We start from the raw sequence: 27,828 nt of genomic DNA on the forward strand, positions 1-27,828 counted from the left end.
GATGATCCAAGGTCTTAAAACCTGGACATACTTTGTTTTGGGAGGATTGAGAAATTGGGGGAGACTTTGTTTGTAAAATTTACTACATAAATAAACTGCTAAACATTGCATTTAATTGAAATTGAGGGCAAAGAGAAGAAATCATGTTTCAAAAACCCAAAAATTACAAAATGTTTGTTTGATAACTTATTTTAAATCTGTTTTTTAGATTTTTTTATTTCTGTTTTGACTTATTTCAGTGATATATATGTAATGTCACAATATGGATGTGTGTTCTATGAATTATGGCTCTAATTACTCACTGTAAGTTAATTTATTCCATTAATATCTCATTTACCAGAAGAATGGTAAAACCTAAAGAACATTGATTTGGATAAATATCTAGCAACATAGATAACGACATGAACATTTTTGGGCTTCACATTTTAAAAATCTTATGAAATCAATGTTTCTTTTATCCTTCAAATGAATATAATCTGTTTTTTATTTCTCAATGAATCTACTAACTAATTTTTGTGTATTTTTTTCTTTTTTTTTACTCAAAAGAAGGGCAGGGTTTAGCTGCAAAATTGGTTATTTTATCTGGTTTATAAGTTTGTTGAGTTTGTTTGGGATATTTTTGTTTTCTGTTTTCTTCTTCCTTCTCAGCACAAAGCCTATTAAAACAACATTTCTAATGGGCATATTGCAGAAATAACTCTTACATAAACAGAATGAGACTGCTTCAATTTAATTTTTAAGTCACAGAAAAAATTTAATACCTTCCAGTCTAAAGGCAATGTGACAGCTGAATATGAATATAAATATCTGTAAAAGAAAGTTAAGGAGGAAAAACATTTAAACAGTTTCATATTAAATGGGATAAATACTTTTTTTCTAAGGAAGTATTAATAGTAAGTTCTTTAAGCAGTTTACCAACAGTTACTGCTTGCCTGTGTGTGAGAAGAATTTAAAGTAGTTTAGGAATTCAACAGATTATAATTGTATTCATTTTTTAAAGGACAAAATGATATTTTGGTTTTGCATTTTTTTTTGGTTTTTTTTTTTTTGGGGGGGGTTTTTTGGTTTTTGTTTTGTAAATTAAGGAGGCATGTATAATAGCATCAATTATTAATTTAATTTTCCAAGTATAATAAAAGAGAAAAACTTAAATCATGAAAGATGTATTTTGAAAAGGTGAGAATTTTTCCTTCTGTTTGTATGAGAGAGTGTACTGCCTACAAGCTGCAGGAAGAAAATTGCCTTTACCTCAGCCAAAACTAGTACAAAAGAAAAGGTACATGAAAAGGTTCTCTTTCTCCAGAAACAAATTTTGCTGAATGATCTCATGAAGCATAATAAAACTATATTCTGAATTAGAGTGCAAAATACATGCATGGATTACTTTATATTTTTAATTGTTTCTTTAATTGGAAATGCAAATCCAATTTGAAATAGAAACCTAAGGTTTACTTTAAATTCATAAAATCCATGAAATTTATACTAGATGACTAGCAAAAATAACATTGATGTGGTTAATGCTAGATGAATGCATATTTTCTGTGCCCATAGAAACTGATTTTCTATAAATTCTGAGATAGTTCTCATGCAATATTACCTGTGAAAAACAGACCTCTCATTTACTTACTTATAGTTACATCTTTCTTTTACAGATGACACGAGAACAGTACATATTAGCAACACAACAGAACAGCCTTCCAAGGACTGAACATCCTCAGTTTTACCCAGTAGGGATTTATGGATGGCGAAAGAGGTGCTTATACTTCTTTGTCCTTCTGCTGTTGGTTACCATGATTGTTAATTTAGCAATGACAATATGGATTTTGAAGGTTATGAATTTCACAGTGGTAAGTATTACAGTAAATTTATGTACCTCATTTCTTTAAGTACTAACTTCTAGTTTTTTCTTTTTCCTTTACCATGTTATATAGAAATTTTATAATTTTGGAGGAAAAATCATATGTACTTCTTTGCATGTTAGTTCAGATATTTATACTTTTAATATCATTTCTGCACTGAAATAGAAACATCTATTCTGATGTTGTTGGTTAATCATATCTTCTGAAATTATATCTGGGTCTTAGATTTTTTTTTTGGCCCTAATCAAAAGTGTCATGATGACTGCCCCAAGCATCTTTTTTTTTTTCTTGTCATCACTAAATAACAAGCAAGAGCAGTTTACTATATCTGCTCTGCATATTATCTCTCTTAGGAGAGAACTGGGTTGATCTTGTTGATTTATGATTCCTTCTATAGGTTTTTTTTGTTCTTTGTATGTTTTTAAAGTTTACTGTCAATTTGGACTGTTTCACCTAGAACTTGGAGTATCTGTTTTGGTGTTGATAGAGGGGGTAGGTGAGTCTAAAATATACATGTTTCAATAAGTCAGTCTGTGGCTGGAATCTTTAATATCAGCAAAGTATTTCAAATGTGCACTTGAAAGAACATCTGTGTTCAGTGGAAACTGTGGTAGGAATGTGTACTAGCTGACAGCTTTTGTATATCAAAAGAAAAGACAGAACTCCACACAGCTTAAAATAGCAGTGTTTTTGCTGGGATCAGTGCAGTCTTCCTCTCTGGATTTTAACCTTCATAATCTGTATTTTGAGGTACCAATTCCTATGTCACAGCACATTTCTCCATTAGTTTATCAGAAATAAAAGAATAGCAAGCAAAACCAGCATAAAACCTGTGTAGAAAATTGTTCTAGATCTGTTGATGATCTGTGATGCCTTGGATTATCTGAAACTGTTGTCTGGCGAGACATATTGTGCAAATACATCTATTTTTCTGAGTTTTCCAGTAGTGGATGAACTTTTTAAATTAGTGTTTGACAATATGATAACTTTTCATATTGTCAATTTTTCAATTTTGACAATATGACTTTAATATTCATGTACAGAAAAGTTTGTGAGAATCTTTTGGGGGTTCCTTTTTTTAGAGAGGAGGCTTTATTGGTTTTTTGGTCCTGTTTTTTCTTTTTCTCTTTTTATAGCACAATGTGCTTTCAAAATAGGACACATATATGTATTTTTGCTTATTATAATAATTATTCATTCATTTGTACTGGAAACGTATTTCGACATAACTCTTTAAGCAATTTAAAAACAAAAATTTAAAAGCACAGAATTTTTCTTTCTGCAGAAGATTGAATTTCAATAAAATATTTGAAAGTACTGTTTCCATATCTAGGGATTGTTTGACCTTCCTCATTACAAGCTATTATAACACTATCCAAACACTATCTAGTTTGAATTTTATCATGTGTTTTTTTTAAAACAAAACAAAAAGAGAAATTTGAAAATATTTTTCTTTCCTGCATGTCAAAGTTTGTTGGAAAGTTAAAAGTTTATGGTGAATTACTAAATCAGTGCAGGAATCTAGTGCAGAAAGCAAATAGATCATTGCAGGTCTTATAATAAAGCAGTTTTCTTTGATCATATTCAAATACATTTTTTAAATCATTTGTTGAATAATTAATTTACTTCTTCAGACTCATGGAATGGTAGGCAGTCTTCTACTTTGAGGAGTTACTATTCACATTGGAATCTCTGTATTCTAGGACATTGCTAGAAGATTGTCATGTTAAAAGTTGAGTAACATCTTCATGCTCATGTCCTTGCATGCACATTTGAGCATGAGTGGGAAATTTGCATTAAGTGTGAGAGTCACATTCCTAGGGGCAGGTGTTCGAGAGTAAAATAATTTTGTTTATGAACCTAAAGTTAATGTATTTTAAAAGGCAATGACCTTGAAAAATATATATATTTATTCCATGTGCATGTATATATGTACAGATAGATGTAAACTAAGAATTTTTTTTTTTTTTTATAACTGGAAAGTGATTGGAAATTAGAAGTGCAGCTAGAAACCTCAAGAGTGTTTGCTCAAAAGAGGAATATAGCCATGATAAAAATAACTGCTGAAGTTGGACTGCTTTGGCATTTTGACAGTATTTTAAATTGTTTCCTGTTTTAGCATAAGCCAGTGTTGAGGTTTCTATAAAGACAACAGCAACATTTCTATAAAGACAACATTTCAAGGGGTCATGAAGAACCAGGTCATGGGCTGTCATTGCTGTCTGACAATTGCAACACTGTTAATTTGTATTAACTGTTGACTTTCTATTTTTACCGTAAAGCTACAGCCACTGACAATTTGGCATAATAAAAGCCTTTCTACAATCGAGTTTCTAGTTGGAAAAGTTTTCTGAATATACTGACCTTGCACATAAAAGTCACATTCTGAATCTGAGCTAGTTATCCCATGCTCTTTTTATACTCAGTGTAGAATAGGGTCTTCTATAAAGCATTCATCTCATAGTAAGGCAGGCAACTGATGCATGTTCTTCATAAGGACAAATGCTGAATAGCTTATCAAAGAAGCAATTTGTTTAAAAATATTGTTTCTTTGAATTTGTGTAAAAACATAGTACAGGCAAAGTGTGCAAGTGTCCTTTTATCAGATTATGTAATATGACTAGGAAGCATAGAGAAATGTTCAGGGATGCAATCTCTTCTTCCAGTGTACAAGGTAAGAAACTTGATAGGGAAATACAAGTTACAAATAATTTATCCGATGTATAATATGTATCAGATGAGCAAAACTAAAAGTACACAATTAACATCTGTGTAGCAGGAACATTAGATGGGAGAGTCATAGATGTAGTAATAATTTCTTGAAAGATATTTTCTTACTGGTAGTTTAGTCTTACTATACTTTAATATCTAGTTGAGTTTCATTACTCCGCTGTTTAATTATCTTTGTAGAAAGATGTGGCCAAGGAGGCCAGTGGCATCTTGGCCTGTATCAAGAACAGGGTGGCCAGCAGGACTTGGGGAAACTATTATCCCTTTCTACTTGGCACTGATGAGGTCACACCTCAAGTATTGTGCTCAGTTTTGGGCCCTTCACTTCCAAAAGGACATTGGGGTGCTGGAGCATGTCCAGAGACAGGCAACAAAACTGGCAAATGATCTAGAAAACATTCTGAGGAATGGCTGAGGGAGCAGGGGGTGTTTAGCCTGGAGAAGAGGAACCTCAGGTGAGACCTCATAGTTCTCTACAGCTGTCTGAAAGGAGGGTGGGAGGATGTAGAGAGATGGGGGTTGTTTTCTTCTGCCATGTCTCAAATGAAAGAATGAGAAGAAATGGTCTTAAGCTGTGCCAGGGAAGGGTAAGATTAAATATTTGATTTTTTTTTTTTATTTTTCACTGAAAAAATAGTTAGACACTGAAATAAGTTGCCCAGGCAAGATGTGAAGTCATTAACTCTGGAATTGTTCAAAGGGCATCTGTATGTGGCACTTGGGGATATGGTCTAGGGGTGGTCATGGTGGTACAGGGTGGATGGTTGGACTGGATGATCTTGAAGATCTGATTTTCAAAGAAGATATGCAAAATATCCTGGAAAAACCAAGACAGGAACTAAAATCTGTAACTTTTGTCCACGTATAAAATAATAGTCTTAAGGGACTTGGGTTTCATGGTACACTTATAGTTTCCTTTCCTTGTACTAACCTTGGCATGGTTCACAGGCTAACCCATGGAAATGTGTGTCTTTCACTTTCCATCAGTATGTGATTACCTCTCACTTAGTTTATGTTATATCAGTCTAACGAAGCTCAAAGCTGTCAGTTACTTTCTTTCTGTCTGTACAGTTACCATACTAGGGATTTCAGGAAGGATGGACACACAATTCGTGACTTCATACGAAAGCCAAAGGGTAAAATATTAAGGGTTTTGTGTTTAGAACATCCTGATTATTTCACATATATGTAATATATGTGAATTTTAAAGGCTTGTGAGGAAAGAAATATTTTTTTACTGTGCCTGCAATCTTGTCAACCTGTATTTACATGGACCACAGCGCAAGTAATTGGCTGATTTTTTAAAAATAGCTAATCACTTAGCATTATTCTCTGATGAATTTTTTATTTTGTATCATCTTTAAGTTATTCCAACCTTAACAGAACTATAATTTTATGTAATTTATTCTTCATATAGCTGTTATTGAATAAAGCATATTGACACTCTGTCAATTTGATTAATTACTTTGTAAAAGAGATTACTATATATTTTTGTTACTAACCAAATACCAGTGTAACAATACATGACTGCAAATTTTCTACATGTGTTTCCAATTTGCTTTAAAAAAGGGAAATCAAAGTACTCCTCTTATTGTTGGGATGTGACATTGTGAAATAACATGGAGTAATCAGCATAGAAGTGTAGGTCCAGCTCTTGGTGGAGGAGACATTTAATGCCAACTATTTTATACATTTTCTAATATGTGCTCAATTGTCATTGATATCCACACTTATATTATGTTGTTCCTTTGTTTATTATATGACAGTGATGTCTCGAGTTTACTAGAGCTAAAAAATTTTAGTGTTAGAAAAAATGCATGTGTGAATGCCTTTAGTTCTTAGATCTCTTTTTGTGGCCTGTGGCAGCCACATAGCACCATTTTACTGATTTTGGTTGTGTCTTCATATTCTGATTACCCCTAGGAATCTGTCCATATATAAAAAGGCATTTTGTGATCCCCTGTAAGAATGCAGCCACCTACTCTGGATGTTTTCTCTTGCTGTAGTTGCAGTGCTGCGGTCAGTTTTGACTGCTGTCATGACACAATGTTGTCTGTATCGATCCATGTTAAACTCCTCTTGCCGGTGCTGCCATGGGAATTGCTTTCAAGATCAGGAACCAGACAACTTATGACCTGGATAGAGACAGTTATTTCTCCAGGGCCTTTGAACAGTGCTTTAGCTTCAGACATAAGCAGAATGTAAAGAGCAGTTTGAATTTCCTGGCTAGAATGCATGTGCTTCAAGCCCCCAGCTGAGCATACTCTCGTTGCTAGTTGCCTAGATATGGATTCATGTTCTATGGACAACAGGTAGTTTGCAAGTGGAATGTCTGCCTGAATAAACACAAGCCAAGTAAACATGATTTCTTTCTTATGTGACAGCATATATAATAAGGCAGAAATATGAGACCAATCCCCCTTTTACATCATTACAGATTGTCTCTACATTCCTTTATGAGTTTCAATTTTACAAGTGGAAATTTTCAGATCTTCAAAAATCTAAATCTGAATTATAATATTATATTAAGGTTACTTGTCGAGAACAGTAAACAAGATATATTTTCCTGGGTTTTGGTTAATGTGCAAGAATGTGGAAATCTTTCAAACATCTAACTCTCTGTGTTGGGACACACACATGCTTCTGATCTTAACATCCAGTATGGAGACAGCACTCACAATTTGTTTACAAGTACAATTTATACATTAAAATTATAATTTGATGCCTAAATTTTTAGTGGTATAGAACTAAATCAGCTCTGTTCAAGCTGTTATCTAGCTGTAGACCAAACTGTTTTGGCATACTGAAGAAAACCAAAATCTATCTGTGAAACTATACTGCAGTAGTAATGATCCATTTCTCAATAAACATGACAGTGATATGAATTGTTAGGGTTTTAATATTCTTTGACCACCCATATGTCATTATTTGATGATGAAAACAATATTTGGTTATCACTTCAGTTGGTTCTGCTGAGCCATATGATGAAGATAGCATTTTCACATAGTAACTAATACAATTTCAAGTATAACTAGGGCAAGGGTGTTTTCACTTAGACAACCCCTGAGACATCTCCAATTTGTAGCAGGCTGGCATTTTGAAATAATGAAGTTTAGTAATTGTTCTTATCTCAAGAAAAATATTGTCATTTGGCAAAGAGAAAACTTCTTTCACTTGACAAAGGCAGGAATTTGCTATTAGATTTTGTATAAATATAAATAGCAGCAGTTGATGTATCTTTAATAAATATATTCTATCACATCTGCAGGTTTAATTTACTTCAATGGCAATAATTTATTGTCAATTTTTTTAAACTGTAAGTTATCTCATTTTTGGAACTTTTTATCTATTAATCAGATAGGAAATTATTGCTCTATCCATCAGTATTTTAGCTTTCAAGATGCATTGCATCTTGAAATTGGATTCCTTGCATTTCTTGCATCCTTTGGGTTTCTTGCATTCTTGCATCAAGAAATTGCATTGCTTGCATCTTTTGGGATTAATGCAAGAAAACTCGTTTCTTTTTTTCTTTTTTGTTCTTTTTTCTTTTTTTTTTTTATAATGATAAAGTTTCAATCCAGAGCAGGCAATAGAATTAATTTTTAATGATTGTAAGACTTAATCAAGATAGGAGAGACCAAGGTTCAAATGGTCTCCAATGTAGATCATGTTCCAGATAAGTGTTTTACTCATAGGTTATCAGTCCTTCTGATTTCTGATATTGCCTTTTCAGAGATATGTGACATCTGTCCTACTATTTCTTAATCTCAAACATTACATATCAACTTTGTAACAAGTTTTTCTGAAAATTCCAGTGAAATGACTGTGTATTGTTCAGGAATAGTTTCTGCAGATTTATAATTCTCTTGAAAATTTGACTTTTAAATGATTTGTAAAAAATTGTTTAGAAAATCTTCAACCAGCTAAAAATGAGTATTAGAAAACAGATGTCTGCACATAGACATATATACATTTATCCCCAAAGTCTTATTGATGTAACATTCTCATATCCTTATGGTGCATTAGAAATCAGAAATTACAACTTCTTGAAAGAACCTGTCAGCTCCACGAATAAATCAACAACTTAGTCATAGAATGTCAGCAAATTAATCTTACTATGAATTAATTTTGCTTGGAATTTTTTATCCCATTTTGTAACATTCATGTAAAAACACAACTTTAGAGAGCTGGAAGGTATTTTGCAAAACTTGTGTCCTCTCATTTTCAGTGCCATAGGCAAGAATGAGCTGATTTATTCTTACTCTCTTTTGAGCATTTCACATATTTGCTGTCCTGAACACAATGAAAAACTCATTTTTAGTATTTCTAGTACCATTCCTCTAAATCACTTTTTTTAAAATCTCATCTTGTCTGTGTACCTCCTGTATTGCGCACCTCTTTTCCTATTCCTTATGGGGAGGGAAAAAATAACAGTGCCAGTGCAAGTATGGTGTGGGTTTACTTGACTGTGCAATTATTAATATAAAATCTCATGTCCTATTGGAAAGGTGACTAATCTGACATCAAGTTTGTGATACATAAGGCAACAACTTGCATGAACAGTCAGTCCACTGTTAAGCATAATTTGTTATGTATTTTATAGTACTGGACATCTCATGGAAAGTTACCTTTCAGTAAAAAGTAGAAAGGTATTGTTTAAAACAATAATATTTAATAGCACTTCTCAGCAAACATTAATTCCCTTACTTAATGTGCAGGTTATGTTTTTTATTCTATGTTCAGATTTAATGGCAGAGTGCTGAGTGCTAGTAGAGTTCCCAAAAGAAAAAGGAAGCAAATACATTGCACCTTAGACTGTCTTGTGAAAATATGAATTAATTAACTGTATAAAAATTTAATCTATTTACACAATTGTTTAAACAATTGCAGCTTGACCTTACAGTGGCTTTGGAAAATTGTACTCTGGTATCTAGGTCCTGACTTCCTAGGGAAATCTGCCTATAAAAAAAATGTTCGCTTTGTAGTCGTGCATTGAGAACATGAAGAGGTATTTGCCTTTCCAAGGCCATTTCTTGCTCATTTGTCTCACCGCTTTAGATTTGTTTCATTAAGTGTCAGGACCAACTTAGAACCACCTTAGGGGACACAGATAAAAGGAGTGCCTTTAGGCCATGTGACCTGACCAGCATTTCAAAGGCAGCTTGCCCCGTGTTTCAAAATGTTGACACAGAGTGTGGGTATAGAATATAAAACAACAGCTTAAATTCATGTAATATGTTAGCCATATGTGTGTGTGTGTGTGTATATATATATATATATATATATATATATATATATATATATATATTCAGTTTGGGGATGTTTGCCTTGTCTGAAATAATCATATGTTCAAGCTGAGGGAACAGTATTTACTAGACAGCTTATGCTTAATCATTCATATATAAATAGATAAATAGGCTGGAACTAGTATCGCAGAATTTTTTCAAATATTTGTTTTCATGAAAATGGAATTAACTTAATTTCTATTAAAGGTTTCCTTTCTGTATGTATTCTAGCATGACATTAGCATTTATAGAAAATGAGATTTTCAAGGGAATATTATATAAATATAATTTTGAATTCTTTAAGGTTTATCAAATAAGATAGTTCTCACACTTATGTTTATACAATTGCATAACTTGAATAGTAGATATTTGGAGAACATTTTTGATGTGCAGACATTTTTCATGAGGGGGAAAAGGAGGAAAAATTAATTTTGTATACCAGGGTTCATGAAAACAATCAACAGAAAGTCATGGAAACAAAAGAAGTTTATGAATCAGCATGTGTGTCTCAAGTACAACTAAATCAGAATTAATTGTATAGTTCATGCCAAGCAGTAATATTTTGTAAGTTTATTTAGCAGTGATTAGGAAGATATCTAACCACTTGAACAAACTTTAGTTACTTAAAAGTACGAACAGTCCATATGAATAATGAAATGCATCATTCTTATTTCCTTTCTATTATTGGGATGACTTATCTGAGTAAAGAGTGCAATAAAAAATTACATTCTCTGCTTGGAATCCTACTTCTATTTGTTCAAATCTTCCATCTTGAAATAAATACAAGTCTATGTATTAAGTACAAGAGCAGAATGTACTTATGTAAATCTAGCCTAAACTAGACCTAGCACATTTAGGAATTATAATAAAAAGGAAACAGGAAGATAAGGCAGTGATAAATGTCTTACATGGCAGAGTATTTCCTTTTCTTTTTTATAAGTCAGGATATTAAATGTGTGGTTGGAATCCCAGACAGTATTAAATGATGAATAAAATGTTTCATTGATGCTGAAACCTTTTTTTTTAATAAAAAATGTGAATAAGGCATTTTTCTGTCCTGCAGCAAACGAGGAGCAAAATTTTCAAGACTTTACCCAAAATATACAACCCAAGGTATCGTTTCTATGCCTGACAAACATATTTCACACCTGCTAGGTGCAATCAAGAAATGAAAATCAAGAAATCCAATAAAAGCAGATTATAAATTTTATTACCAGAGACAATGCAGAAGTAGTGGAAATACCACAAAATAGAAATCAATGTTAATACAGAGTCCTAAACCTCATAATCACAGTCTAAATTTGGCTGCCTTTTCTGGAAAAATCTGGTGCATCAGAGCTTGTCCAATGATTTGTTATTCAGGCAGGATGGTGCATACCCTGTCTGTCACATCAGTGTTCATCAATAATGTAGTCCTCACCATTTTACTGTGACACTCAGTTAAGTTCCACAAATTGTGCACAGCCTTGTGTAAGATCTTAATTGTGTAAGATCTTACTGCTTCTTGCAAAAAAAAAAAAACAAACCCAAAACTCCAGATACATATTTAAATGTCTTTAATAATGAAATCAGAATTTTTGTGATGAAAATCACAATTTATACAATTGTTTTAATAATAGATCTTCCTTTCCTCTCACTTCATTGACATCTATTTATACAGTAGAACAACACCATGAAATGTTTTACCAAAAATAAATTTCTAATTACTGTGTTTACTTTTCTTATTATCTTCAAGGCTCAGGTTTACAACAGTAAGGATGTGCAAGAGGGTAAGAGATTTCTGTCTACATCAACAAAAAACTAAAATTGGAATAAGCATAATAAAAAATACAATAAGAATTAATATATATTATATATTTGACTAGTTCAAATTTTAACACCTCATTCCTCTTATATAATGGGATGGCTCAAGTCAAACAATTAAAAGAAATTTTTTTTATGAAATGAAAAAAAAATTGTTATCATACTCTGCTCAGTTGAGATGATATTTTAATAGCAAAGGTAGATGAAAACAGATGTAAAAATAGAAATTAAATAATATATACTTGGTCATCTTTAAATCATTCTTCCGTCTTTTACAGATGCAACTTTCTCATTTCCTTCATTCTGTTCGGGAATACAATTCATATCAGTCATCTTTCGGGGTCTGGTCATGCTACATAGAAGTAACAGAGGTGACAAAATATCTATATTAGCTCTCTTGGTGAACAAGCAGTATGAAAGACACTTATTTTAAATAGATTTGGCGCATACTCTAACATTGTTATTTATTTACCAAAAGATGATAATCACTATTAAAAACTCATCCATTTTTTACAGTGGTCAATTAAAAAAAAAAGTATGATGCCAACAATTTGCCTGTGTATTTGCTCCTCAGATTGAAATAAGCTTCTGTGCTTATAAATATCCAAACTTATTTTTTTTAAGAGGGATGCAAACTTTTTACATTTTAATTTCCTCATGGTCGTTACAGTTGCTTCTGGTTCTTCGATAATTAAAATGGTAACTATAAAGGGGGAGGGCTGATTTTAAGCTTCGATATACATTATCTTGCTCTCACTTTTAAACTTCATTAATTATTTGCAAAATTATTTAAATTAAATCCTATCTACAGGATGCTACTATGGAAATCCTTTTGTCATGACTGCAAAAAGGTCACAACCTTTTGTGGTTCCTAAGGAGGATCTGTTGTACAGGAATCAAGGGCAAAGACTGGCAACACAAAGTCTCTGGAAGATATAAAACTTCGGTGGAATATGCTTGCTATAAACCCTCACACCACTTTTGATATTAAACAGGAGTGTTATGGTCTACAGTTCTTAATATGAACTGTGGAAAAATAAATATCCTGTTATGAATTTTTATCTGAGCTTTCATCTGTCAAAGGACTCTTATACTTCTGTTTCAAGGTTTAATAAAGCTGTAACCTGGAGCTTGCTGAAGGTTAACACATTTATTTTCAAGAAAATAAAATTCAGTGGCAGATAAGGGCATTGATTACAGTACAAATAAAGAAATAGTTTTTGTAGTCTGAAGGGAAATATTAATGGATTTTGGATTCATAGTGTGTGTGAATAAAATTACTTGATACCCTAAGGTTAAGGTGAAACCTGAGTCACATGTAAAGTAAAAGTATAATAGAACAACTGATAATTCTTAACCATTCTTGAAATTTCTGAACACACTTAAACCACTGCCTCAATCAAAATGAAAATAAGTATATATTTTACAATAGAATACAGTATAATCACAGGTTCTCAAAAGTATAAGCTCAGCTGAAATATTCTGCAGACTTCTACTACTTGTTGACAGAAGACCTCGGAGTCCATCTAACTAGTCCAGTCATATAAATATTTCACAATACTCTTTTCTCGTTAACCAAAATTTATTTGTAGAGTATTACTGAATATTCAGTAAGCTTACAGTGTATAAAATTACATACACACACAAAAAGATATTCCTAAATAATTATTTTACATCAAGTAATCTTTCTGTATTACAGAGAGCATTTCCAAAATCTCATGTGACAGCTTTCAGTTTACTGGGCATTAAAACCTCTCACTACCTGGTAGTTCACCATGTTGAATGTGATTAGAAGTATTTCTGTAAACTTTTTCATACTTCTGGGTGGGTTTTTTGTGTGCTTTAACACTTGGAATTATTTCTATATACGCAATCTAAAAGATTCAAGTGTCAGGTTAGCAGTTAATGGATGGGTTTTCAAAAGTAGTTGGAAGTCAACCTTGACACCCTGTATGTTATTTGAAAAATACCATCCTGCACAGCTTTATGTCTGTTGATGTTGTAAGATGCCCTCCAGATCCATTCTATGTGAAATATTTTCTTATTGAGCACAGTATTTGTTGTGTGTAATACATACTCATAGTGTGCTGGGTGGACTCTGGGAAATAACAGCTGAATAAACAAATACTCTGCTATAAAGGGTGTTGAAGAGCAGTATGATCATACAGGCTCTAAAAACTCATAGTATGGTGCTGGAAGCGTTGATTTTATGAAGGTGGAGCAGAAAAGAATGCAAACAAAGAATTTCTGTGACTGGGCAGGATAGTAAAGATCAGGAATTGTACTTTTAGAGGTGTATATGAGGTACACAAGTCTTTCACTTTTTTTTTTTTTTTTTTTTTTTTTTTTTTTTTTTTTTTTTTTTTTTTTTTTTTTTTAAACTGATGATTAGAAGTAACAATTCCAGGGTGAGTCCAGGAAAATAAGGCAGTCAGGAAAAACTGTCCATATAGCAGGGAAGCCAACTAAACATGAGCTACAGAGAAGAGACAGCTGTTCAGGCCACAGATGGACCATTCTGTGGTGGGTAGCCACTTGGATGGAGTTGTTGAAAGTTGAGCAAAAGAGTTACTCTGACAGCATCATCTGTAGTTAGTCTGTGGAGAACTTCACCCCATGATGTAGGTTTTAAAAAATTGATGGATATTTGCGAATTGAATGGGTAAATGCATGGAAGGAAATTGTACAACAACAACAAAAAAAAATCCTGGATCTGAATATCCTATTTTAATATTTGTGTGTCTGCTGCTATTGGAAATGAATCTTTGGGGTCAGCTTTTGGTCTCACCCAGAATGGTCGTTCTTACAATTTTATGAAAGCAGGGCTGAGGACACGATTCCTAGTTTATACATTATATTGATAAGCCAGTGGTTTGTATTGTGTATTTCAACACATCACAGTGTGCAGTCAAACTAGGAACTTAAGGATCACGTTAAATCAATAGAACTAGGTAGTTTAGTCCTAATCCCAGGAAATTAGAAATTGTTTAAAATTTTTATTTCCTCCCATAAATGGATAAGAAAATAAAGGGGTAAGCTGACTAGCGTGTTGTAGCACAGCAGAACAAAACTAAACTGGTATCTTGTCAAACTGAATTCTGGATTTGGATCTGTAAGCTACTACTCTCTGTCATAAAAGTATAACTTAGTTAACTAAACTATTTCCAAGCAATGTCTGCTTTCATAACATTTTGTGAACAGTTTAAGAGAAATTCTGAAGAAATGGTGAAAAGAGCTATACAAGCTATTGGAATAACAGTTTATGAATATATCTAGGATATTTTCCAGATTAGAATTTCAAAGAATTTTTGTCCTTTACATTTAAAATACAACTATGTTTGTATTGGTTGTGTAAATTCTGAAGAAATCGCCATCAGAATGTCTTGAACAGAAAACATTGATCAATTGTTTCAGTTTTGCTCCTGGCTTCAAATACTACCTTAGGTAACACAGGTGTTACACTTATATAAATTTGTCAAACAAAATGTTATAAATGTTCTTTTATAAACATTTTTTTCAGTTTACTAGAATGAAGGAAACTCACTTCAAATTACTAAAAAAATAATCTATATACCTAGATTACTTTCTGTGTTTATTTTTAGATGTCCCTCTCTGTTCCTCTGAAAAATCTACAAGGAACAGACCAGTATATGGGTAGCTGAGATAATTTCAATTTACTTTTTAAAAAATTTCTTAATTGCTGCTTATGGCAACAACTTAGAGACACAAAAGCGTATTTAAACTATCTTTGTCTTCCTAGAACTCATGGGTCTATTCCATTCTAGTGTATGCCTTGTGTTTCCATATGTGTGTATGAAACCCACGTGTGTACAGCTACCCATATGAATTATAGACAGCCTTTGTTATGTTGACTGCATTTTAATATTAATCTGTTGTTTGCCCTCTGACCTTGATCAAGTCAATACAAAGCAAAGATTACCAGAAGCTTGTACATATACTCAAATTTGAATACTCTTTAGGATCTAGCTACAGAAAGATCATATAATGAGTGTTTTAGTTGAATGTGACTGAGGATGATTAGTCTCTTTGAAATGGAGTATCAACACAGAATGCTAGAATATTTTCCGTAGTTAGTTTTGAAACTAAAAATATTTGAAGAAATTTGCATCTCAAATTATGTCTTTACTAGAATGTCGGTTTTTATTTGGCAGTTTTTATTTGACTATCAGATGAAGGAAATGAAAAATGTCATAATCTCTGATTGACACACAGCAGGTTAGAGGTATGGTGGCAGCATTACTGATATCTAAATTTTCTAAAACTGCCTAGAAACTGAAAAACACTCAGTGTAAGGGGCAAAACCTTTCCAATTTAAATTTAATGTAAAGTGAAAGCGGAAAAACCTTGCCTATTTTCAGTAAGTAATTTTTTGTTATTTGACAAAAATTGTCTCTATTGAGTGCTCCAACATTCTCCTGTTTTTCATTAGATCTCTTTGGAAAGCAAAAGAAATCTATATGCCAGTATAAAAGCAGCCTTCCGAGGTCTATAAAATTCCTAAAAGTACACAAGTCAGCAAAAACTTCATGAATCTTCAGCTAAAGAAGTAATAAAAAACTGTGTTTCCTTTTTTTCACTTAAATAAGTGAATCATGGAATCATCACAGAGTCATTTGGGTTGGAAGGGGACCTTGATCATCTAGGTCCAACCCCACTGCCATGGGCAGGGGCATATTGAGTTGGATCAGGTGCTCAAAGCCCCGTCCAACCCGGCCTTGAACAAGCATGAGGCATTTACAGTTTCTTTGGGCAACCTGTTCCAGTGCCTCACAACCCTCACAGTAAAGAGTTTTTCCCTAATATCTAATCTAAATCTATTCTCCTTCGATTTGAACCCATTTCCCTTTGTTGTTTCTCTCCATCTTTCCTTTAAGTTCCCTTCAGATACTGGAAGGATGCACTGAGGTCATCTTGAAGACTTCCCTTTTCCAGGCTGAACAATCCCAATTCTCTCAACCTTTCCTCTTAGGAGAGATGTTCATCCCTCTGAGCAACTTGGCACCCCTCCTCTGGACCAAATGTTAATTCTGTTCCTATTTTTCCCCAGTCCATTGTATTCATCACTATCAGTCGTGGTTATCAAATCACCCCATGGTGATTATCACAATGTAACTGATATTTCTTGCATGTTACTTTAATGCAATCATACTGAGGTGATGAGCCTGAGGACAGAAACCCCAAGCAATAAAATGCTTTAACTACTCCAATTTTATGTGAGTGGAATTATTCATATAGCCATACTTCAGAATTGATTGTATACATTTGAATTTCCTCATGCTGCAAAGTGAAAACTTAAAGGTGTACAGGAAAGGATGTATAGGCTACAGAAGATAGGAGGCAGAAGAAAAGACTAATCAAATATAGAAAAATTATGAGATTAAAAAAGGACTATGGATAGAAAAATTTAAATAAAGGAAAAAAAAATTATGTTTCATATTAAAGAGGTTTCTTAGCCAATAGATATATTACCCACAGCCAGCAATAAGTTTTAAAAATGAAAAACAATACATAATTTTTAGATCACTAAATCTAAAATGGTGACAGCACCAGTGGATATGATATATTGCAAAGAAGTATTCTAGTCTTCTGAATAAATCATTGAACAAGGACTCTAAACATCAGATTTTAGCACTCTTTGCAGTTGCCTAGCTGAGAATGTTAATGATTTATTACTTCTAAATGAAAGTTGTTTGAAAACCAACTTGTATGAGAGCAGTCCTGAGAAGGGTGTGGGAATTCTGGTAGCTAAGAAGCTTGACATGACCCATCAGTGTGCAGCTCAGGGACCCAACTATATCCTGAGCTTCATGAAAAGAAACAAGGCCAGCAGTTTGAGGGAGCTGCTTCTACCCTTCCACTCACCCTTGCGAAAAAAAAAAAAATATTTTTTTTAATTTCTTGAGTTTTATCATTCTTGCTTGTAGTAGACTATCATTAAATAAATATTGTTATTAAGGAAAGCTTTAATACTAGTAATCAGTTTAATGATGGAAACCAGCTTTTTTAATATATAGTTTTGGAAAGGTAAGAAAAAGGAAATTAGAGTCAAGTAAAAATTATGGATAGAGGAAGCAACAGAAAAAAAGAAAACAAAAAGAAAAGAGAGAAAAAAAAAAAGATGAAAATCAGGACAAACCCAACAACAGTACTCATTATTTTTTTTTTAAATGCCTAATGCAGGACCATGCAAATTTTACAAGGACAGAAATATACTCTGTAATATGTATAAAACTAGGTTCCTAGAGTGATTCTGGCATTTTATTCATGTGGAACTATATTACCTTTCAGTGGATATAGGCACCTGGTTTATTTTCTCTGAAAATCTTTGCTAAGGGAACTACAAATCTGTTCTTAAAAATTATGAATACCTTTCACATCAGTGGAAGATAAATTCTAGCATATTTAACAACACCAGCAAGGTGTTATTTATTCAGATGTGAGTTTTAACGTTGCCAGTACAGATGCAGCCTGTGTGTGTTATAGCAGAGAGCACGAACTACATGGCACAGTCATTTTTATCAGATTTATAGGTTTAATTGTATCTTGAAATACTTAAGCATGGTAAAAGTGTTTGAAATATCAGGTAGGTACTCATTAGTTGTCTTTTTATTACTTTTTCCAATTAATGGAGGGCTATAAATTCTATATTAATTTAGAAATGCTTTTAACCTCTAACAGTTTTGATCTTTTGTGATGTACTATTGACATTAAATAAACACAATTGCTGGATGTTGGAATTCTTTTAGAAATATTTATTGCTTACAATAAAGCTGTCTTATAACTCTATGATGATACAGTAAAAATAACAGTACCGGGAAAGAAAAATGTTTAGGAAGAAGTGGTTTCAGGCTTATACTAAAGCAGAGCAATACAGGCTGAGTCTTGAAAATGAGAGTAGAGGAAGAATGAATAGGAAGGAAAGAGAGAGGAAGGAAAAAATAAAACATATCTTCAATGCAAATTATGTTGGCAGTCTCTGGTTGTTGTTATGAGACTCATTAGGGTGTAGATAGTTAAATAAACTCTAAGGAGTATAATTGGTGAGATAAAATATAGGCAAAAGTTGATGGATTTGGATTAGCATAGAATTATTGATGCCGGCAGCCCTGTGTTTTCCAGGGAAACACCGGTGTGAAGTAAGGAACAGATGCTGAGCAATATGGCACATCTGATTTCATGCTGCTTGTGCAAACTGACCCTTGGCATTCTGTATGAGGTCAAAGGATTTTTGAAATTTCAGTGAAGAGGGACTTGTGGGCATGGAGGTTGACAGCTCCAGTCAGATGTGTGTTTTGCCTCTCAGCAAATATCTGAGGATCATTTCAGCAGAGAATGCCTGAAATGCTCTTTGCTGCAGAATTTTGCAACTGTTAAAAATGTGTTATATAATGTCATAATTTATTCCTGATCTATTTTTATTCTCTTCATTTGAAGGGTAGGAACTACTATTGAAAATTATTCCCACTACTGAAAATTCATTTCAACAAAGCAACTTTTAATGCACAATTTAGGAAAGGATATATAGAACTAAACTGTTAGCTAGAATTATTATTATTATTATTATTATTATTATTATTATTATTATTATTATTATTATTATTATTATTATTATTATTATTATTGTTGTTGTTATTATTATTATTATTATTATTATTAATGTTATTATCATTATTAATTACTTGAATTAATTTTTCTTTAATTGCACAGGAAAAATGATGATACATTCAAATAATGTTCCAATTTTCATTTAAAGCTTTAATAACTGTTCTCCCTGTCCCAATAATCTACATGCTGATTTTTAACATTTAAATACTGTTATTTAACCAAACCCACTATTGTTTAGAATCTAGCTGTCAACAGAGACACTTTTCTCGAGCTACTTTCTTACATGCACTTTTGCTAGAGAATAATTAGCCAGTAGATGATAATTTCAGTGTCACCTCAGTTAGGAATAATGGGAGATTATGAGAAACTGCAGGGAAGCTAAACACACTAGAGTGTGGAATATCACAACTTTAGACATTATTTCATATGTATAATGTGTAACAAATGTACAAACTGAGCTGCTCAGACTAAGCAATTGGGTTTTTCTTGGTTCTTTGAGAAATAATCTGTCGAAAAACTCCTTTCTCAAAATTTGCAAAGTGTATTTCAATAGCCTTTGCAATGATCCAAATAAGAACAATATGCATTATCAGGAAAGGACTTTCTTTTTTCTTCTCAAGTTTCCAGCATCTTAGGAGAGTATCTTGTCAATGGAAGTAGTTTGGCACTTCTGACTGTGTACTTCATTAACACTTTATGGGGATACATGAGCATGGTGGTGAAAACTCCTTTCTAGTTATGAGAAAATTGATGCATATTAAGCATGTTACACTGGACAATAGTTTTTTTTTTAATTTTATTTTTTTGCCTAAATGGTTATGTCTGGGATTTGAGGACATTGAAAATCAGGCAATTAGAGGTACTCTGTTGTGTTTTTAAAATCTACTAGCACATCCTCTTTTGAAAGAGCCCTTCTTATTCATACGAGCACATTATGACAAAACCAATGTATATTACTAACCAAACAAAACTCTTCTTTATTCAAATCACTCAGTGTTTGCTCTTCATGTGCTCCACCTTGTTAATGCTGAAGTGAGACAATAACAGGTACTTTCAGTGGTTAAATCTTAATTTAACATTATAGACTAGGGTTTATGACATACCTTCTACTGTTAGTTGGCAAAAGTTATATTGCAAAATATTTGTTAATTTTCTAATGGAAAAAATCAATAAGAAAAATATACTCTCCCATGGTACAGGGAGAATATTAAATGTATTGTATAATTAGTGTCATTCTTACACATGCACTAAAAAATGTAAACTACATCGTTCAATTATCACATGGAAATTTTGTTTTTCAGATCAAATACTCAGATACTCCGTGTTTCAAAAGAAATTAATATGTACAACAACGAACAGAAAATATCAGTGGGAAAATATTTTTCCCAAAATGGTTGTTCTATATCTGACCTTTTTTCTTCTCCCTAATTCTCAATGGAAACTTGCAAAATATTTTCAGTAAATAAATCTTGAAACTAAAGCCAGCATCAGTAAAAAATATGGAAAGAATGAAGTCAATGAAATTACTGGATTTATGACCCATTATAATTTTCCTCACATCTTTATCAGACGACCATTAACTTTCCATAGGTAATAACTGGCTTTCTCTTTCTTGCTGCTTCTCCAAGTTATTCCCTTGCTCATAACTTCTCCTCTATATGGGTGCCAAGCACACTTATCTCTCACATTACCTAGCTAATTAATGTAATTGCGTAAGTTAGAATCAAAGAAGTTATATTCAATTAAGGTTTGCTTTTATTTTAGTGTGTTTGTTTCAATGTGAGTTTATCCATTTAACTATACCAGTTGGGCTAATAAATATTACTTTGTCTTTTTTCTTTGCCTACTAATTTCCAGATACTTACTTTCAATGTTTTTAATATGTCGTGCAAGAAAGGTGGTGAGAAGAGGATCAGGACTTTTATGTGATCTCTGTAAATCTTCATTGATGCTGCAAAATTATCAGAATGTAAATAGAGGGAAGAGCCACAAGATCAGACATATGGTAGCAATACTGGCTTGTGAAATTCCTGTCCAGACTTAGAAATCATCACCATTTTAGTACTACAGTTGAATTTTTGCATCACTACGTAACTGAAATAACCTGCTCAAAAAAAAAGCACAGTTTGCTGGGGAGTACAGCTGATAGAGGGAGTCAGGCTCGGGAGTCAGAAAAGTTACTCCTTCAGGCTACCTGTATTGTTGTGAACGTGGTTCTTGCCAGGTTACAATCAACCAGTTATCCTCTGGGGATTGCTTACAGTAATATCCAGGAAAAAATAAATTTGTAAAAAGCAGCATGAATTTTATAAGAACAGACTTATGCTTTTTATGTGGATTTCACATCATGTTGGTCACAGAAGTTCCCATTCCATTACTTCTCATTAGATGAACAAACTTAGCCATAGGTTGCATCACATGAACAAAAGTTGTTTAATTCCCAGACTTATTATATAAAAAATTAATTGCTTATTTTATATTTTTGAATTTGTGAGTATTGTTTTTCACATTGTACTGTAATTTCTCATGATCTTTTGTGATTCCTCAGGACCAAGACTATGCAATTTCATTGAGCAGGTATTAAGAAAGAAAAAACAAAGAGTAATGAGATTATGGTAAAAGAATGGGAAGCTGAGGTTGTCAGAAGACTAGAAGAGCAATTGTAAGGTGTCAGCAAGGAATGCAGGAATAAAGATCTATTGCATTATATTATTGAATAGAAACTTCATCAAGTCATGGGCGCATTTCTGCTGCTATGGAAACTGTTTTCTGTGTAGTCCTAGCATCAGTGCACTGAAGTGATTACAAGCAGGGAAATACATGTGAAATACAATATGAACCTTCCTTTGAAATATTGAAAATATCTAGAGAAATAAAAGAATTTCAGTAAATGAGGAAAATTGGAGAAAAATATTTTCCAATTTTATAAACTTTTCATTTCCCACTGAAACAGACATTTTTCACCATTTTTAAGAACTATTTTTAAGAACTATTCTAGCACTGAAACTGCAATTATGGGATACGAGACAAAGTTCAAAGGATAATACAGCAGCTTTATAGTGTTTGATCATACATTCTAGTACTTCTGAAGATATCTTTTTAAATTAAAAGTCAACACATTTCTAATATATTTTGTAACAACCTCATAAACTAGCATTTTCTTTGGAAAAGTTTATCACTTGAAAATTTTGCAGTTACCTGAATAATGACAAAAAAATGTATCTGAGTTAATGGGGTGTTTTTCTTGGGATTACATCAATGGAACATATAATTCCATGTCACAATTTTCTTTGTGAGAATTTGTAATTATTTTATTATGTTTCATCAACAGAAAAGCTTACTATAGTGCTCTATTGTGATTCCTCAGATTTGAAATTATCTCTGATTTTAATTTTTTTTAATGGTATATTCTTGATGTAGTATTGCTTGAAATTTTTACTTGGTGCTTTGTGAGTTGTCTATATGTAATCTATCCTGGTAGTGGATGTGGCTCTCACACAAAAAACACTGTCCTAAATAAATCTGAAACCCAACCCACCTTTTCTTTCACAGTAAAAAACCACAGGCAAAGCTAAAATACTATTTCTATTTGCTGGGAAGGCATATCCAGACTTAAATGTTTTTGAACTGGTATATAGTTGAAGAGACTGCACTAACCACAATTACTTCTAAGAGTTTGCTTGGATATGTGAACACAGTCCTGTAAAAAAAACCCAAACCACTTCAACTCTTCTCTCCCATTCTCTTAACCACTGTAAGGCGTCCTTTTGCTTGTCATAGTATCTGGACAGCACTTTGAGATGGGATGGGGACAGTTTCTGCTCTCCTGGACTGTTTTATCAGGTCACTCTTCTCTCAGGACTGCAGTCTGAAGTTGGTGGAGTCACAACTTTTTAGACATTTGTATACCTCTGTTCTCTTGATTTTATTAAAAAGGGTATTGTAGCTTCCACATTATACCCCGGTGCTAGGACAGGAAATATTAAGCAGCCTTTTTCCAATAATCTCTTCTTTCTTCCACTACACATTCCTATTCGTTGAACACAGCAGACTAGTAAATTCACGAATACAAGCCGCACTGAGTATAAGCCGCATCTCTGGGTGTTGGCAAATATTTTGTTCTTTGTCCATAAATAAGCCGCACCTGAATATAAGCCACTCTGTCGTTCGCAGCGAGGACCCGCGTGCAACAAAGTTGCCAAATAGTAACAGAACGGCGGCATGGTGGGGGGTTTACTGGTTCAACTAAGGCTGTGCAGGCTCGGTCCGCTAGGGGCTGCTGCCGGGGCGAGGTGGCCCAGCCCGGCGCTGCCGCTCGGGGCTGGCCACCGCCTCTGGGTTCGCTCGCCCCGGCCCCGCTCCCGCTGCGGCGCCAGCTGGGCACGGAGAGCACACCCCGCTCACGCCACGGCGGTGGAGGGCGGGGGCAGAGCCCCCCCCCTCCTCCCCGAGCCGCGGCAATGGCGGCGCTGGGCCCCCGTCGGCTCCCCGAGCCGTGGCAATGGTGGCGCTGGGGCCCCCCCGTCTCTCCCCCAGGCTGCGGCAGAGGAGGGAAGAAGAGAGCTCTCCTGCCTCTCTCCCCGCCCCCCATGCTGCCTGCAGGGAGCCAGGGCAACAGAGTAACACTTTGTAACAATCACGAAATGCCAGCTTTTACTGGTAGGTGCTTGGCTTGGCGTCCTGGCTGGCACGTCTGGGGTTGTAAATGTCAGAAAATTATTCACATATTAGCCACCTCCGAGTATTAGCCGCACTTCTGGGTTTCTACCAAAATTTTTGTCAAATTGCTGCGGCTTGTATTCGTGAAATTACTGTAGCTGTGTTCTGATGTTAATACTTAGTTCCTTGTTTGGTTGGTTGGTGGGTGTTGTTTTACTTGGTTTTTTGGGTTTTTTTTTTTTTTTTTTTCATTTGAACATTTGGTGGCAGAGTCAGGAAGAGTAAGAAAATATCAGGAGAAAATATCAGGAAATTTGACTATTTTAATGTTATTTTCATTTTTTTGTATGTGTATAATTTTTTTTTTTAAACTCAGTTCATTTTCCCTGTGGTAGAGGACTGGTAGAAAAGAATAGAAAGAAATAGAACAGCAACTGCTGCAGCAGATTTCACTTTGTGGGACTGCATCTTGAGTCACTCAGTGCTGTACGCAGCCACTGTTTCCCAGGCTGGCTACTACAAATGTCTCCCAGGTCTCACACATTCCTTTTCCACTCTCCGCCATTTGATTTGGTAGAGTCTGACAGAGACCTTGATATATGTGTGCTTTGTGCTCCCTGACTCAAGTGAAAATACAGAGTTCTGGATAGATGACAGGGTTTGTCCTTGGCTATCACACAAAAATTCTCGTTGATTACAGTCAGTGGCATTTGCAGCCACTATGGTGAGCAATTTATGCCATTCTTTACTGGATGTATATTTTTAAAGTTTTTTCAAGATATTTCAAACAAAATAGAAGCTTTACAGCAAAGAGGAAAAACAAATAGGTTACTGTTCTCTATAAGGAGTAAGATTTCAAAGCTGCCATTTTACTACACCATAGTTTCCTCTTTTTTCCCTTCTATCTTATGAAGTTAGAATGATTTGCAACTCTGAAAACTATTTTGGGATACCGATTCTGCTTCAAAAGGAGCTCTAGTCTCTTTTAGAGGATTTAGGATGAAGATGTCTCTTCATTCTGCTCTATCAGAATCATTCTATCCACCCAGAGCTAGTGATGCACTTGAGATTAACCCTTTATGAAGGGATTAAGAGTGCTCTGTATCCCTATGAACAGCAATGGATTCTGAGGTTGCAAAGGGATCAAGTGGGGTGGATCTGTGTCTCTTCAGAGGTGCCACTTTTTGGTGTGCTTTGACACTGCCCTGAAATGGAATCTCTGAAGTGGGATCTGTAATTTTGTATAAGAGAACATGATTGTATTTAAAAGTCTGTACAAGTTCCGTAGTATAAGAAATGTATTCTGTGCAAAGCAATGGAATATGCATTTTTCAGCAAATAATTGATAGAGACAGTACACGATCAGGAAATTTCTTCAGAAGCTAGAAATTGTTCAGTGCTATAGAACTGGTTGAAATTTATGTACTGTATTATTTTAGATGAAACAGTGCATTTCCCTATGTCAAAGCAAATTTTTCCCCACAGACATTTGTAATATTGAATAACAGAATAGTGATTTTTTTTTATACATGGTTGTAATAGGATCTATTTCTTTGAGTTCTCCAATGCTACCTTCATGTAGATTTATGAAACTACACTCTTATGTTTTCTGTAAGCTCTACAAAAATTGACACTGAACTAATGAACAGATTCTAAAACTTCCTGTGATATCTGTAATTTACTCCAATATTTTCCATCATCATATTTTCTGCTTTTATAATATTAGAATTCAGTGTATAACTGATTTCTAAATTCAAGTGATGTTGGAAGATCAAAAAGAAGGGACTTTAACCTCCATGTTTTAAATACAAATTCTTTTATTATATCAAGTGTCAACTTTTCTTCAGTAAACAGTAGAAAGGATTATATGATTTAATCCTAAAATTTTTAAAATAATACAAGGAAAGAGGATACCCTAACATTCAAGAGTTTCTTTTTTTTTTTTACTGGTTTTGCTGTAAGAGTTTATCAACATATGCAATTTATGCAACAATTGCCTAATAATGTTGGAGAATTACTACCAATTAAAGAGTCATAAACAGTCATAGTGATGCACTGGCCCAGTAAAATATTGTCTTACAGAGAAGTGGTACCATCCTGTGAGATTATTACTTTTGAAGCAGAAATATCGGCCATTATCAATGCTCTTCAACAACTTGGCAGACCATGTTCATATCCAATTAGAAATGTACAGCTTGATGTACACCTAAAATCCCTAAAAATTAACATCTTGTTTAAATGAGATGAATTTGCATTCAAAAATGTTAAGTGTTATTTGCTAAGTGATTATGAGGTGTATTTGATACAATTATTTGTCTTTACTGTGGTTGACCCTTTATCTGCTTACATTCAAACCATGACATGAAAGGATTACATCTAAAAACTAGAAAGTGTTTGCCATCACTTGCAGGCCACTGAAATTTTTCAAGTTTATGAACATCTCTCTGAGCCCTTTGCAGACTTCCTCTATCAGCATCCTTGATGATATATTGATTAATTTTTCTGAACATTTGCAAAGTTCTCAAGAATATTAATTAAACTCTAGCAGGATGTAAAATCCAACTGGGTAAGGTGGCCGCTATTATCCCATTAAAATCCAAGTATTATTTTTATATGCTGGACATTTGAAAAATGGTGGGTTTTTTGGTCAATGACAATTTTCATTTGTATTTTCCTTTCAGAAATATATGCCACTACTTTATATGCATTCAGACGCTTATTTTTATATATTTAAACTATTAACATAGAGGACTCGATTATATTGTCCAAATTAACAGTCTCCCTGCACAACTGTGAAAGTACATTAGCACAATCTAGATCTCATTAAAGAGCAAGTGCAGAATCTCCTCACAGTATTCAGACTGTCCAGTTTATTACTGACACATCATTCTGTCTATGTGAATAATAGCAGCATATTAGTTTTTCAGTGTAATGGCCACTAGGCAAAAAGTTTGGGATTGATTGATTGATTGATTTTAATGCTCTGTAGATGTGCTGCTTAGTCATATGGATTGCCTATCAGTGTTGCTTCTCTTAAATGTTCTGATGGTACTGATAACTTGCCAATTTTCCACTAATTTTACACTTCACTAATCCAGTCCATATGTACAGTAATTTCACGAATACAAGCCGCACCAATTTGACCAAAATTTTGGTGGAAACCCGGAAGTGCGGCCAATATTCCGGGGCGGCTAATACATGAACAAAATTCTAAAAGCTGCCAACACGGAAGTGAGAGCCCGCAGCAGCCCCAAGCCAAGCTGGAGCCCGGCCGGCCCCGGCTGAGGTGGGAAAGCCTGGCAGAGGCGGGGCCAGCAGTGTGGGGGCGGGCAGCTGAGCCTGAGCCAGCAGGGCGGGGCAGGGGGGGCGGCAGAGCCCGGGCCAGCAGGGCGGGGGAGCCCGGGAGAACTGGGGCTAGCAGTGCAGGGGAGCATGGCAGAAGCAGGAAGGCCGGCGGGTGGGGCTGCCTGGCAGCGGGGGAAGCCCAGCAGAATCGGGGCCAGCAGCGTGGGGGAGCCCGGCGGTGCGGGGGCCTGCAGTGCCGGCCAGGGCGAGGAAACGCGGCGGCAGTGCAGATGGGAGGGGGCGGCCGGCATGCCTGCCAGCGGCGGCAGTGCCTGGCCCGCCGGCAGGGCGACTACGTTAACGCAGCGGCGACGCGGCCGGCATGCCTGCCAGCGGCGGCAGTGCCTGGCCCGCCGGCAGGGCGACTACGTTAACGCAGCGCCGACGCGGCCGGCATGCCTGCCAGCGGCGGCAGTGCCTGGCCCGCCGGCAGGGCGACTACGTTAACGCAGTGGCGACGCGGCCGGCATGCCTGCCAGCGGTGGCAGTGCCTGGCCCGCCGGCAGGGCGACTACGTTAAC

General features: G+C 34.7%; 1 protein-coding gene across 2 annotated transcripts in view; it reads left to right on the forward strand.

Annotated features, from left to right (window-relative positions):
- The window catches only part of SGCZ (sarcoglycan zeta), a 430,920-nt gene that overhangs the window by 234,103 nt on the left and 168,989 nt on the right, over positions 1-27,828 (forward strand). Inside the window, exon 3 of one of the 2 annotated variants that reach the window (XM_033060385.2) lies at positions 1,653-1,847. The exons of the other annotated variant lie outside the window; for it this stretch is intronic. Within the exon in view, the coding sequence (XP_032916276.1) occupies positions 1,653-1,847 (195 nt within the window). The remainder of the gene's footprint in view (positions 1-1,652; positions 1,848-27,828) is intronic. 2 annotated transcript variants of the gene reach the window in all.

This window comes from Catharus ustulatus, chromosome 5, assembly GCF_009819885.2.
Source record: "Catharus ustulatus isolate bCatUst1 chromosome 5, bCatUst1.pri.v2, whole genome shotgun sequence".
In the NCBI taxonomy this organism is placed as follows: Eukaryota; Metazoa; Chordata; class Aves; order Passeriformes; family Turdidae; genus Catharus; species Catharus ustulatus.